This window comes from Synchiropus splendidus, chromosome 16 (assembly GCF_027744825.2).
Source record: "Synchiropus splendidus isolate RoL2022-P1 chromosome 16, RoL_Sspl_1.0, whole genome shotgun sequence".
NCBI classification, from domain to species: Eukaryota; Metazoa; Chordata; class Actinopteri; order Syngnathiformes; family Callionymidae; genus Synchiropus; species Synchiropus splendidus.
In genome coordinates this window covers 12,330,521-12,343,014 of record NC_071349.1, presented here as the reverse complement: position 1 = coordinate 12,343,014, position 12,494 = coordinate 12,330,521, and the positions used below count along the sequence as shown (strand labels likewise).

Sequence of the window (12,494 nt, the reverse complement as noted above, 5' to 3'; positions counted from 1 at the left end):
TGATCCGCGAAAGATTCCTTCAATAAATAAAAACTGAAATTGAATTGGAAAATGAATTCAGATTGGACTCAAAGGTCCTGCAATGACTCAAGTTTTCCACCAGCTCTGCTGTTTATTTACTGGTTATTTATCTTAAACGTCATATCAATCACAGCTGGCATCTTTCACAGTTTGACCTTTCACCTGTCAGCTTTGTTCAGGTAAAAGTCAAACCGGCAAAGCTCCCCTATCTCCTACACAAACACACCGCAGGGCCGACAGGTAAACCCTTCTGTCACCTGATCCCCCCTCAAGACCTCGCCTCGCTGCTCAGACCTGCTCCCAGCAAAGCCGCAATTAAAGCAGCGGGCCCCCGGGTGCTCGGCCCCCCGAATCACTGCTCTGCTTTCTAATTACCCTTCGCCTCGGGACGGGTGAGGAGTCACAGGTGATAAGATCTTTTTACCTGTAGCCAAAACACACACACAGATATGCACTGACACACACAGAAAGACTCCTGGGGTGATTTAGCTTTCTCGTCATCATCCTTGGAAAAATGCGGAGAACTTGTTTTTGGGGCGAGAACGCAGTGCATTCATGGAGGAGAAGTCTGGGGGTTAAGGGGAAGCAGAGTGGATGACCTGGGGCGCTGCTTGCCACAGAGACTAATATAACTACTTGACTTAGCACGCTAATATTTCCGCTCAGTGATCAACTTAGACACCAGTGAAATGCACTGATAAATGATATAGCACCATCAGTGGCAGAGTCTCTACGATGCCTGTACGACGCCATTGTTCTGCTCTGGAGTGACAGCAGCACGTCCTTGAAGCAGAGGAATAAAAGATCACTGGTTCTGTTCTTGGAGCTGAGAGGTTAGCCTGGTGTCACTTGCTCCACACCTGCCCCCAGGACAGCGGGATCAGATGAAGCGGCGTCCGAGTGATGTGAAGGGGAGAGTTAGCGAGCGTTGCCCGCCTGACAGAGTCGCCCCCTCTCCCCCGTGATAGATGATCATTACAGATACAATCAGGTCTTTTAACTGCCAGAACTGCAGCGGCTCATCGATCATCAGCCAGACGCTGTTTACCTTCTCTTAAACGCTTGTTGTCACCTTCGGCTGTAATCAGTCGGAGAGCTGAGGGACGGGAGGCAGAGAGCACGTGCGGGACATTTAGCTCGCATTTCACCGCGGCTCGTATGACTTCCATTTGTCAAAGTTCTGGTCCCAAACTTGTGTTTTCTTTGATAATTAGGCTGATTTATTGTGCAACTGTGGACTGCAAGGAGATTAATGCAAGCTCAGCTTACAGAAGATAAGGAACGCGGTTAGCTAGTTTGTTATGTAACATTCTTATAGGAGGTTTTAGGGAGGTCTTATAAGAGGTTTTCTAGGCAGCCGAATACAGACACCATACTTAATCGATCACCAAGACAAAGGAGCCAGGACTCACCAAACGCAGCCACTTTGATAAGGATGGCGTGGAGGCCTGATGATATCATCTCAGAGAGCAGAGTCTCCTGGTCACGACGCCACAGGTAGGCAAGGGGCTGCAGGCCAAGACGCTGGCATCTGACCAAAACAATGGACGACGTTTGTTGAGAAGGATGTTATGCTAATGCCTACAATCACTATAAACACTCATGTTCATTGCCCCCAGGAGAAATGTTTGACTTTGGGAATGACGGAAGTTTGATGGCGACTCCGGACATCGAAATGTAATGTTGAACTCACACATTCTCCACACGGACCCTTTGGTAGTCAGAGAGAATGGCGCCGACAGAAACCCCCTCCACTCCTTCTTTGTCCTGTGGAAACAGAGAAACCTAGGTCTTCATATATGTGGAAGAGTGCAGCAGCGCAGGACATGATGACTCTGGTTCTCCAGGAATCTTCTGGACCGAACCACATCGACACGTAAACACACACAGACAACGAAAACAGATTCTTGACTGTCTTTTCATGTGGGCCGCAGTCCTGCAGGGATGTTTACGCGGCTCTTCTGTCAAGGCTGTTTGTGGTGCAGCCCCAGTTCCCCTGGAGGTCTGGCCTCGCCGCCTTGTTTACAGTGTTGGGAGAACGCGACGGATGGTGATCAACACTGCAGAAAGAAGTTCCTGGACTTCATCAGAGACGAGCGGAGACAATATCTTCGCCCCACTGAGAGTTCAGATGATGCGTTTAATGGTGTTTGAGACTAGTTGAAAACCAGGCTGATTTAAGACTCAAAAAAACTGGAAATAGTGTTAGAACTGTTGGAGAGGGGTTTAGTAACTGAGGCAGATCTGATGTCTCACAGTAGAAATGAACCTTCAACCACTCTGACCGAGTAGCCAGAGGACTGCAAAGAAGCTGACAGCTAAATGACAATTGTTGCTGCCCTATTTTTGTGTAGCTCCTTCAGCTTGCCACTTACTGGTCCAACCGGCCAACTGCAGCCCTCGTAACCAGACCATCGCATCAACTACTACTCAGTGCAACACGGAACAAGAAGACCTGTGTTTCTAGTCCACACTGAGGAGGCAGTGGAGTCCTCAGTAAATTACCTTACAGCTATTATCAATTTCCCTGGTTACTGGTCCTTAAGATAACCCCTCCCGCCTCCCCCGCCACACTGCCCCCCTCCCCTTCTTCCCCATGGTCTCTTCCTACAATTCCTCTCTGCCTGATAAACACACTGATTAAAGCGAACAGCGTGTAAACCTTTGATACTTCCCTAAATGAAATCCATGCCCTGCCTCAGGCCGAGGCGCCGAACCTCCTCTCTCCGATGCGCCGGCTAATCAGATAAACCCTGTGCTATCTGTGAGAGTTATTTTAAATGTAGGAAAGATGAAATTGACACATCAAGACAAATGAGCGGGAATTTAACTCTTCGACCAGAAGAGCCGAATAAAATCTCAGGGATTATCCGTGATGGTGGATTTCTCTGACAGTAATTAAGTCGGACTGATAACATTTCACTCCAGCGCGGAGAGGAGGGGGCTGCAGGCGCTGTGACTCGGGGTGAGCCTCGGGGTCCGGCGCTGATCTGACGCAACCATAACCTTTTTCCCCGAAAAGCAACTGTCACTTTCTACAGAGGCAATTTGCGAGGCGAGGAAGCGATGAGGAGCGATATGAACGTAGGGCAGAAACTTTCTTCGGGAACTGGTTTTGTCCGTCAATGACCCACGAGATCAGACCTTGATCGTGGGGTGGACTTCTTTTGACACCCCCAGAAAAGTGTTTCAAAATCACAGATTGCCAAAGGAGAGATGAAGAGAGATATGAACGTAGGGCAGGAACTTTCCTCGGGAATAGTCTGCCCACCTTGTTTTGTCCGTCAACGACCCACAAGATCAGGCCTTTGATTGTGGGGTGGACTTCTTTTGACACCCCCAAAAAAGTCTTTCAAAATCACAGATTGACAAATCTAAGTTGGGCAGTGACCCAGTAACAACGAACAATTAAGCGGGCTTTGCCTGATCCAGGTCTGGAGGGTATCGCCCAACAACTGGGGTCCTCTCTGGCAAACAGAAAAGGCCATTAATGAGGAGGCCGGGCCCAGAGCGATGGAAGACCTCGGCCCCTGCAGCCATGGCCATCAGGATACTTAGCCCCATGCAGTCATTAACTTCTGTTGCTAATTGTCAGATTCATTAAACAGAACCCCATGGATGGGTGGAGGGGTCTGGCTGTCGAAGGGAAGACTAAGGCCAACAGTCAAAGCCTTACGACCAGAAAATGGAACATCAAGGGTAGCGCGTGAACAAGATCTAGCCGGGCCAGATCCATGTCCGTCCCAAAGACCCATCGATACACACAAGGCCGCCGCTGAGCACCTCAGCTCTACTTCGCTCCGCCACGTGTTCAAAGTAAAAGCCATTCGCGTCTACAAAGGCAATTAGAAAGACATAAAAAATTAAAAACTCGATTTTCACTTTGAATACGTCAGAGTGCTCATTAGTGCCCCCCGCTTCCCCCAACTCTCTCAATAGCCTTCACCATGAAGTCTTAATTACACACCCCAACAATACAAAAGCCCCCATTTTGCACAAATGGTGGGTTTCCAGAAAACCCACTTCAGACGGTTTTGACAACTTCCAGAGAGGGCCGATCTTGACTGTAATCGTCCGTCTTGACAGCAGTTGTTTTCAATGTTGTCGAGCACTTTTCATTATATTATTGCCTCCTGCGTGTTCCGGTGTGTCGGCGGCTGGGGGGAGGCGATGAAGACAAGGGGGAGAAATTAATTAAAGTGGTTTGAATGACAGCTTGCTCAAGGGCGCAGTCGCTCTCTCCATTTGGCAAATCTTACATGGACACAGCGGCTCACCTCGGTCCTCTCCACCCCCTGCTCCAACTCTATTCCTGGATCCATCAAGTAAGTGACTGAACGTGGTTTTAATGTTCTCTCCATTAGATCAACGGCGATGGTGATGTAATGGGATTGTTCTCCCACGAACGTTCAGAGGGGGGTTGGACCAGAGCCGGAACAGCTCATGAAGATGCTTTACAGGACGGAAGACTTGTTGGGGGTCAAGTGATTGTGTTCAACGGCGGACCAGGTAGAGGGCGGGTTTGACAGCCAGCTCAAGTGACAGGAGGTGGAGCCTTCGTTTGACAGGAGAACTCACTTGTTTGTCCGACAAGGTGACATCAAGACTGAAGTGGTGGTGCAAAACACTCTTGAATATGAAGTTATTAAGTCCGTGTTTTGGCAGGTACAGCCGGAAAACTTGCAGATTTTACTCTTGACTCGACCCAGCCCGTGACTGCCATGTAGCAGTCAGGGTTTTGAGATTACAGCTCAAACATTCCCACACAGTGTCTGACTAGAAGCAGCTTCCAGAAAGCTGGGAATCAAACGTCAAGCGTTTGGTGGCCCAGAACTGTGTCAACTGCCTTTCATGCTCCGTAAAAACCACCGAGTCCTAAGGGTACGTGCACACACTCGCCCATCCCAACACTCGCCCGTCCCAACGCTCCCCAGTGAAAATGTTTTCCTGGTGAGGTCAGGTTCCAGGCTCTTGGCATCCCAGCTCCTTGTCATAGATCCCCCCCTTGGCCCCTCCCAAGAGAACACGACGGCAGTCGAACAGTTTCTCTGACTCTTTAATGACTTGAGCCGCAGGAGGTGAAGAGGTCGACCGCAAGATTTTTTTGTGGGCAGTTTCTCAAACATAAAGAAACCCTCTCAGATTCTGGAAGACTAACTCACATGACGGAGCACTGATGGGAGCCGCGCAAGAGTTGTTACATTACATTAGTACGCTGCGACTTCCAGCCAGGAACTTGCCTCAAAAACAACTTGTTTTCTCCAGCATGACCCTATAACACAAGTCCATTTCAGAGGGGCGCCTGGCATTGTAACAGCGGTGATAATTCTGCCCAAGAAGAAGTGTACGACGATGGAGTCGCAAACAACAACATTAACGCTGACACTTCAAATGACAGGAAACAAGAGTTGATTTGTCTCAGATCATGTCATCATGGAGGCATTACTGAAGTTCTTAATAAAAGCACGACGAAATGTTGGGCACATGTAGCCGTTTATTCACATCCCAGAACACATTAGCCTGCAGCGAAAATGCAAATGACCAGCAGATAAATGGCCAACTCATCCAGCTACTAAACAAAAAGGCCGCGAACGCACACACATGTGGAACAATGCTCAACCATGCGGTGGCGGTGGCTCATGCCCTCGGCGCAGCGAGATAAGACTATCAGCTTCCATCATGGCTAAACAAGATTGAGCAAAGTACATTAAGCAGAAAAATACAAACAAATTACAAAGGCTGGAGGCGCTTTATCTAATGTTCGCGGGGCCGTTAGTTGGGGGGAAATGGGCCCTGCGTCTAATAGATCCTGTCCCGCCACTTCCACAAGGACTGGCAGAACAATGCGCTACGCCATTATCTGGGCGCTAATGCTATCCTTCCTCATGCACAACACAAGAATCCGACATAAACACAGGCCGACCAAAGGAAAAGATAACAAAGGCGGCCACAGTGACGAGAATCAAAGGCTGTTTGAAGAAAGTTCCAAGTGGGACGTTCCAAAAGTGAGGAAGTCAGTGGAGGTCACTGGAGCAGACATGGCTGAATCTGACTCCTGTTGATACATGAAGGTGTATGACATCACGTCGGTCGATTCCAGCGTGGCTCTCCAGGCACTGCAGGAGCCTTCGTTCAGACTGACAACCCCCTTCCGACCAGCTTTGTGATAGCATCTAAGGTAGCTTTGCTAAACTAAGAGCAAACATCAGAGAGTCAAGATGACAGGTTCATATCACCACTTTCCTGAGAGACCCAATGTAGCAACTTCTGGACACCAGCAGCACGAGCAACCTCTGCCACGAAGATGGGAGACTAGTGCCACAGACAGTGGTGTCTCTCCGGCCATGTCTTGATGACCTCAACCTCTATTCAGCGATATATCAGCTTGATTCAGGCAGAACTTCTCCAGAAAAGATTTCAAGCAGTGAGTGAACTATTTCCTCATCTTCCACCCGCCCCACAGACAAACACGCAGCAGCTTTGTTATCGACCTGATCGCCTAAACCCTCGCTGTGACCCCAGAGGTCATGATTTATGTATCAAGACCCTCTTGTTTTTTTTCCTCACATGCTGTGGAGGCACCACGCTGCTGAACACGGAAGAGCCGCGATGTTTCATTCCTCCCGCCTTTTTCCAGACTTCACCCCTTCTCCCTTCCAACAGAGCTCCTTAATCGATACGAAGCAGCTTGTGCTTCCACTGGAGAGTCTTCCTCGCAGCGGGGTTCACCTTCACATCGCCCAACTACTCTATGTTGCGATGTGGTCCTTGTTTGTGAGGGAAGTTTGGCTGCGGACTCTTTAACCTGAGCAGAACTTCAACAGATCACTGTCACATGACGTTCAACTCCTGTTGAATAAATTCCTTTTTCCCCACTCGGTGCCTTTCTTTTGCCATTCTAGGGTCACGTGTTTTCAGATAATTGATGCTTTAATGGGGCTTTTATGTATGTTTATTATCACTCATTATTATTGTTGTTAGTTTTAATTACTCTCTTGACAGTGGACTTTAGCGATGTAAGCCAAGTTGTTGTTCTTCGACCAATTTTGTTTTAGCTAGTATTTATATATATATATATATATATATATATATATATATATATATATATATATATATATATATGGCATGAAATCGCAGTTTCATGGTATTCTCATACCATACCAGTGTTTATTTTGCAATGGTATGGAATTTTTTATTTTATACCATTGTTTATTTTGCATCAGTTTTACAATAGCACAATAAATCTCAATGGTGGCTATATTCAAGTTTTTACATCACCTTATTTAAACTAAAGCTCTTTTAATGTCTTGAAAATATTTGTCTAAGAATTTCTATTTTATATGAATTTCAAATACATTCAGAGTAGTGGAAAGCCTGGACATTGTGTGGTGAAAACCATCCCTGAACAAAAGCAAACAGATGCTTTTGTTTGCTTTTGTTCAGGGATTCCTCCATGTTTGTTGTTGTTGTTGTTATCATCCTAGCTGCCACGTGTCTTGTGCATCAGTGTGATCAGTGGACCAGGAACTCCTGCACTTACAAAGATTCTGTGTTGTCTGGAGAGAAAACTGATGATTTTTCTGTAATTAATTAATCGTAATAATGTTGTAATTAATTAATCGTAATTAACTCATTACAGTCCCACCACTAATATATATACTAATTACAGTGACGTTAACCACAACTGCAACTGTTGTTCATGAGAGGCTTTACAGGAGCAGAGAACACTGACGTCGTCATTGCTCACTTCCATATTTCCATCAACTCCACCACAGCTGTTACAGCGACAACACAGACAAACACGGCGGGTATTTACAGCGCAGGACAAAAGTGGGTCAAGAAAACCGGAGCTGTTATCATGTAACAGAGCTTTGACCTTGAGAACATACACAGCCAGGAGAGCTGGGGTCACGGGGCATAAAGAGCCACTGTGTCAGGTCACAGAGCAGCGAGGAGGATAAAGGACTTGAGGGATGTGATATGACTAATATGAGGGGCTTTTCAGGCCTGCAGGGGGATCTGGCGTTACAGCCAGAGGTGACTGACACTGCTGATCTGTATCACACATCAGAGCGGATCACAGCCCAGAGAGGTACGTGCACGTGCACACGCACGCGCACAAGGTATCAGTGGGGACGACACACTTGGACTCACTTCTACTTCATCTGGACTGACTTCTGATGCTCACGTGTGGCACACCTTTTTACAGAGCAAATGCTGCATCACTCGTGTTGTCCACGGAATAGATTTACTTAGGGGAACGCTAAACTGAAGCAGAAAATGAAAAGCTGCCCATCATATTCCACAAAAAGCTGTCTCCGCATGAGTATTTGAGCTAAATCTCATACACAGTTCTCTTTTATTTTAACAAGGTGGTACCATTTATATAGGAATATAGGAAACTCAAACCTGGACTCACACCTTTCTGTGGGTGCTACGACGGGTACTCTCTCACCTCTGACACAGTCTGAGGTGTGTTCATAATTTTACATTAATACAGAGTCTGATTTTTTACAGTCATCCACAGTCATTTTTATAATGACATAACAGATTGAAATGATCATGAACAATGACGTGTTGGTGGATTTTATGAAAAAGTAATGGAATATTAGTTTTGAGATGCCATTATTTTATAGCCTAAAAACAGACATAGTTAACATAGTTAACATTATTTATTTTACATCTTTTAAAATTGATTTCATTTAGACCTTTGAAAGTAGAATTACGAGGGTACACAAGTCGTTTGTGTGTAAAATGAACACAAAAACAACCAGATGTGATGGAAAATAAAATGACTAACTAAAAATGTAATAAGAAAAATGTTAATATTTTTCATTATTAATAATCTTTAAATTAATTTCTACTTAACATTTCTGAAAATCCAATTACTGGTTAGACTTAAGAGAAACATTTTGGCAATGAAAAAACAGGTTAACTGAATACAGTTCTAACTTTATTAAATGTAAAGTACCATCACAGACTTGACTCCTGCCCATGAAGAGTCGGTTCAGCAGGTTGAGGAGCCGATCAGGTTTCAGGTTCAAAGAGAGCGATGAGAGCTGAGGGGTCCACTAAAGGGGATGGATCATTATCCACCCACTATTATGACCACAAGCACGGACGCTCATTTTTTTCCCCTTCATCATCATTTGGGTAGTTTTCCAGACAAAGGTCCAGAAGAATCTGATCTCTTTTGAGTCTGAGCGGGACGAGCTGGCGTTCTGTTGGTAACCTGTAGGTGGCACTGTTGGCCCACGCTTGGTGAGCTCTTCTGTGGGAGGAGAATCTCTCATCTCCAGTCGAGTGTCACTCGCCAAAATAAAATGTTGTAACTTCTAATTAATCTAAAACAACCTTTCAAAGTGGAAAACAAAACGAACATCAAAAGCTTCTCTTCACTGCAGACGTTTGACCTGCTGCCTCTGAACAGCGAGCTGCTCCCTTCACTATCAGCTGCTACTCTGGGTTATTTAATTGGTTACTGTGTTTTATAAAATCATATTTTTCGTGTGAAAGCTCAATTAAAAGATTCCTGGATCGAGATCAGAATCTGGAACACCATCCTTTATCAACATTTCCGGAGATTTTCCTTAAAACCCAGCTATTTTGCAAACAAAAACGGCCTAATGATCATAGCACTGACATTTGAAAATGGAACATTTGTAGTTGATCAGAGCAACGGCCTGCTGGTGAGGTGAAGGGGAGACGACAGCAGGTCTGGGAGCCGGTGAGGTCAGACCAGAGAAGCCTTGGAACTGCCAAATTAGCAGCCCTTGGTAATTAGAGTCCTGACCACACACTCTGAAGACGTGCAACCCAGAAGCCAGAACAGAGTCGCAATCGTGAGAGAACATACAAACACAGGTTTTCTAGCGTAGCTGCATGAGATGACAGAGATCCAGACCGAGGGCAGGAATGGCCCCAGGCTGGATGACTGGCTGCTGCCAGACTGTGTGCAGACAAGCCAGGCCCTGAGCAGCGCACACACGAACACACACAGAGAGAAGTTCAAACTTCAGCGTCCCGGGTGATCGTAAAACTGATGCCAAAACCAAAGACCAGCTTTCAACCAGGAAAAAGTCTTTCACCACATCAGTGAAACACTTGAGCTGTGTGTGTCCAGGTGAGTTGCCGACGGCAACAGATCAGCAGGTATGAGTGTGTCATGCACACACATACCTATAGATGACTCAGCTCAGACACAGTCAACAGTCAAACTTTCTTTGCGAAATGTTATCTTGACGAAGAGTTGGGAGATGACATCACCACTCTGATCAGCAACACAAAAGTACGTCTTTTCAATATTTTCAAGAAATAAAGTTCAACTCTGTCAGTCAGAAAGACAGTCAAAAGAAGATGTTGAAAGTTACAATTGGAAAAAACAAAATAAAACCATAAAGATATGTTACAGTTTTTAAATTCAAAGTTAAAAACGGAGGTTGAAACATTTGTGATCATTGTGATCAGTTAGACAAAAAAAGTGAAACCTACATGACAAAACTAAAAAATAGAACATATATGGCATGTATATTTATATATTTTGTAATTTTGTAGGTCATTTGTGGTCCCTAAGAATATATCAAATGAAAGTTACACACCTTCAACATTTTATCAGACAGGTACAGTATATGCTATTTTGCATTATACGGGTGTGTGTGGCCCAAGATGAGGCTTGAGCACACTATGCACCTTGACTTGGAGCAGCAGCTGGTACAGGTCCTCCACCTCGTCCCCCTCCGTCTCAGTGTAATCCCTGGTGGTGTCCAGACTGGATCCCTGGATGGTACGGCGGTACAGCGGCAGCTCCATGGCCTCAGCATAGAGCTGGATGGCCTGATGACCCACAGTCTGGTACATGTAGCTGTCCAGCTCATCTGCAACCACACCTGACCATCAGTGACCACACTCCAAGGCAAACGCTCAAGTAATGTGTTGAGTCTGACTGCTGTGGTTTGTCTTGACACGCTGCACAGAATGAACTTAATGAAGGTAAAGTTTGTGATCACAGATCGCTCTTGATGGGGACAGTGACTTAAAAACAATGAGTCTCACCAGAAACACTTTTGGTGAGAGGTTTTAACACTAACACTTCCCTCATTGCAGTTTCACAAACACCATCCACACAACATTCTTCCTACTGTCACTTTCTATCCAGTCAGCAGTCAGCACAAGTGCAGGTGTTGACCGAGTTACAAGAGCAAGTCTCCCCTCCGTAGATCATCTTCCCCACCTGTGTGAGCTGGACGCAGGTTGGCCAGAGCAACAACATGATGACCAGCAGCGACACACTGCATCATGTTGTAGCAGCTGTCTTTTCCCCCGCTGGAGAGGAACAAGAGCAGGTGGGTGTTGTTAGGAGCAGGTCAGAAAATTTGGGCCACAGGCAAACACAGCAGATGCACCACAATGAAGAAATAGCGATGACCCTGACATTTTAAATATTCAAATCATGCATTCTTAACTGATACATAATGTATATTCTACCAAATGAATGCATTAAAATACGTCTTAAAAAAGAAAAAGGTATAAAGGCACGATTATTATTCAGTGTTATAAAAGTAATTTAAGTTACCTCCATCAGAAGAAATCAAGACACAAGCACAAAAAAAGGCAAAAATGATAATATACCTCAGAAAAAAAAAATCAATGACTCCATATCGTACCTGCTGTTCCACATGGTTGACAGTTGAATTAATATTTCAATAACAAGAATAAGAACAAGCTATAATAGCAATCAAGTATATGTATCAAGTATGTGTTTATCAAGTATATGTGCGACTATTCTTCAGTCACGCGAGTCAATGATAAGCAAGATATACACACAAACTGCGCACCAGATAAGTACAGCACTTTTAAAAAGGGTCCGTTAATCCTTAAAATAAATAGGTTTAGGTTTAAAATATATGTTGGCACCCCTGCGGTTTGGGTTTAGACGCAGAAAAGGCGGGGAGTGGATGCAAAACGCACTTACCTTATTAACGCTACCACTTTCATTTCCTTCCAAGGGCAAAATAAATCACAACACTTAATTACACAGTGAATTTCAACCGGAACGCAACGTTACAGACGCCGGTGAGCTGTCAGCAGCTTGTAAACATTAACACGTGAATGGGTACTTCCGGGTTGGAAGGACCCACTCAGCACCATTAGCTGTCTTCGGTGGTGCCTGCACAAAAACGCTAAACGCCATCCGTGCTGATCTCTTTTTCTAAATCCTTCACAAAAATATCTGCACATCATAGAAAGGTAGGCCGAAATGAAATGATTTCAGTGATCATTAGGACATCAATATGACATCAAGAGACTGCAAACAAGTAGTAACGCGAATCTTGATCATTGTCTTCAATAAAGCGAACATTTTATTATGTATTTGTTCAGTCACTCATCACATGTGTCAATAATAAGAGCTTCATTCACTGTCAACTGTGTGATCTGGGTCAACAGTCGATATATCAGCAAGTGTTTTTTAGAGT

At 45.1% G+C, this 12,494-nt stretch overlaps 1 protein-coding gene across 2 annotated transcripts in view; it reads right to left on the bottom strand.

Moving 5' to 3' along the window:
- Positions 1-12,136, bottom strand: part of dph6 (diphthamine biosynthesis 6) — a 38,961-nt gene extending 26,825 nt beyond the window's left edge. Inside the window, exons 1-5 of one of the 2 annotated variants that reach the window (XR_008412692.1) lie at positions 11,993-12,130; positions 11,252-11,343; positions 10,711-10,895; positions 1,715-1,788; positions 1,434-1,552 (exon numbers count right to left, since the gene is read on the bottom strand). Coding sequence is in view for 1 of the 2 variants with exons in the window: in XM_053845767.1 (XP_053701742.1) it covers positions 1,434-1,552; positions 1,715-1,788; positions 10,711-10,895; positions 11,252-11,343; positions 11,993-12,015 (493 nt within the window). In the remaining variant the exon portion in view is untranslated. Of the gene's footprint in view, positions 1-1,433; positions 1,553-1,714; positions 1,789-10,710; positions 10,896-11,251; positions 11,344-11,992 lie in introns of both variants that reach the window. The other variant, XM_053845767.1, reaches the window with a different exon arrangement.
- Positions 12,137-12,494: the final 358 nt, after the last annotated feature.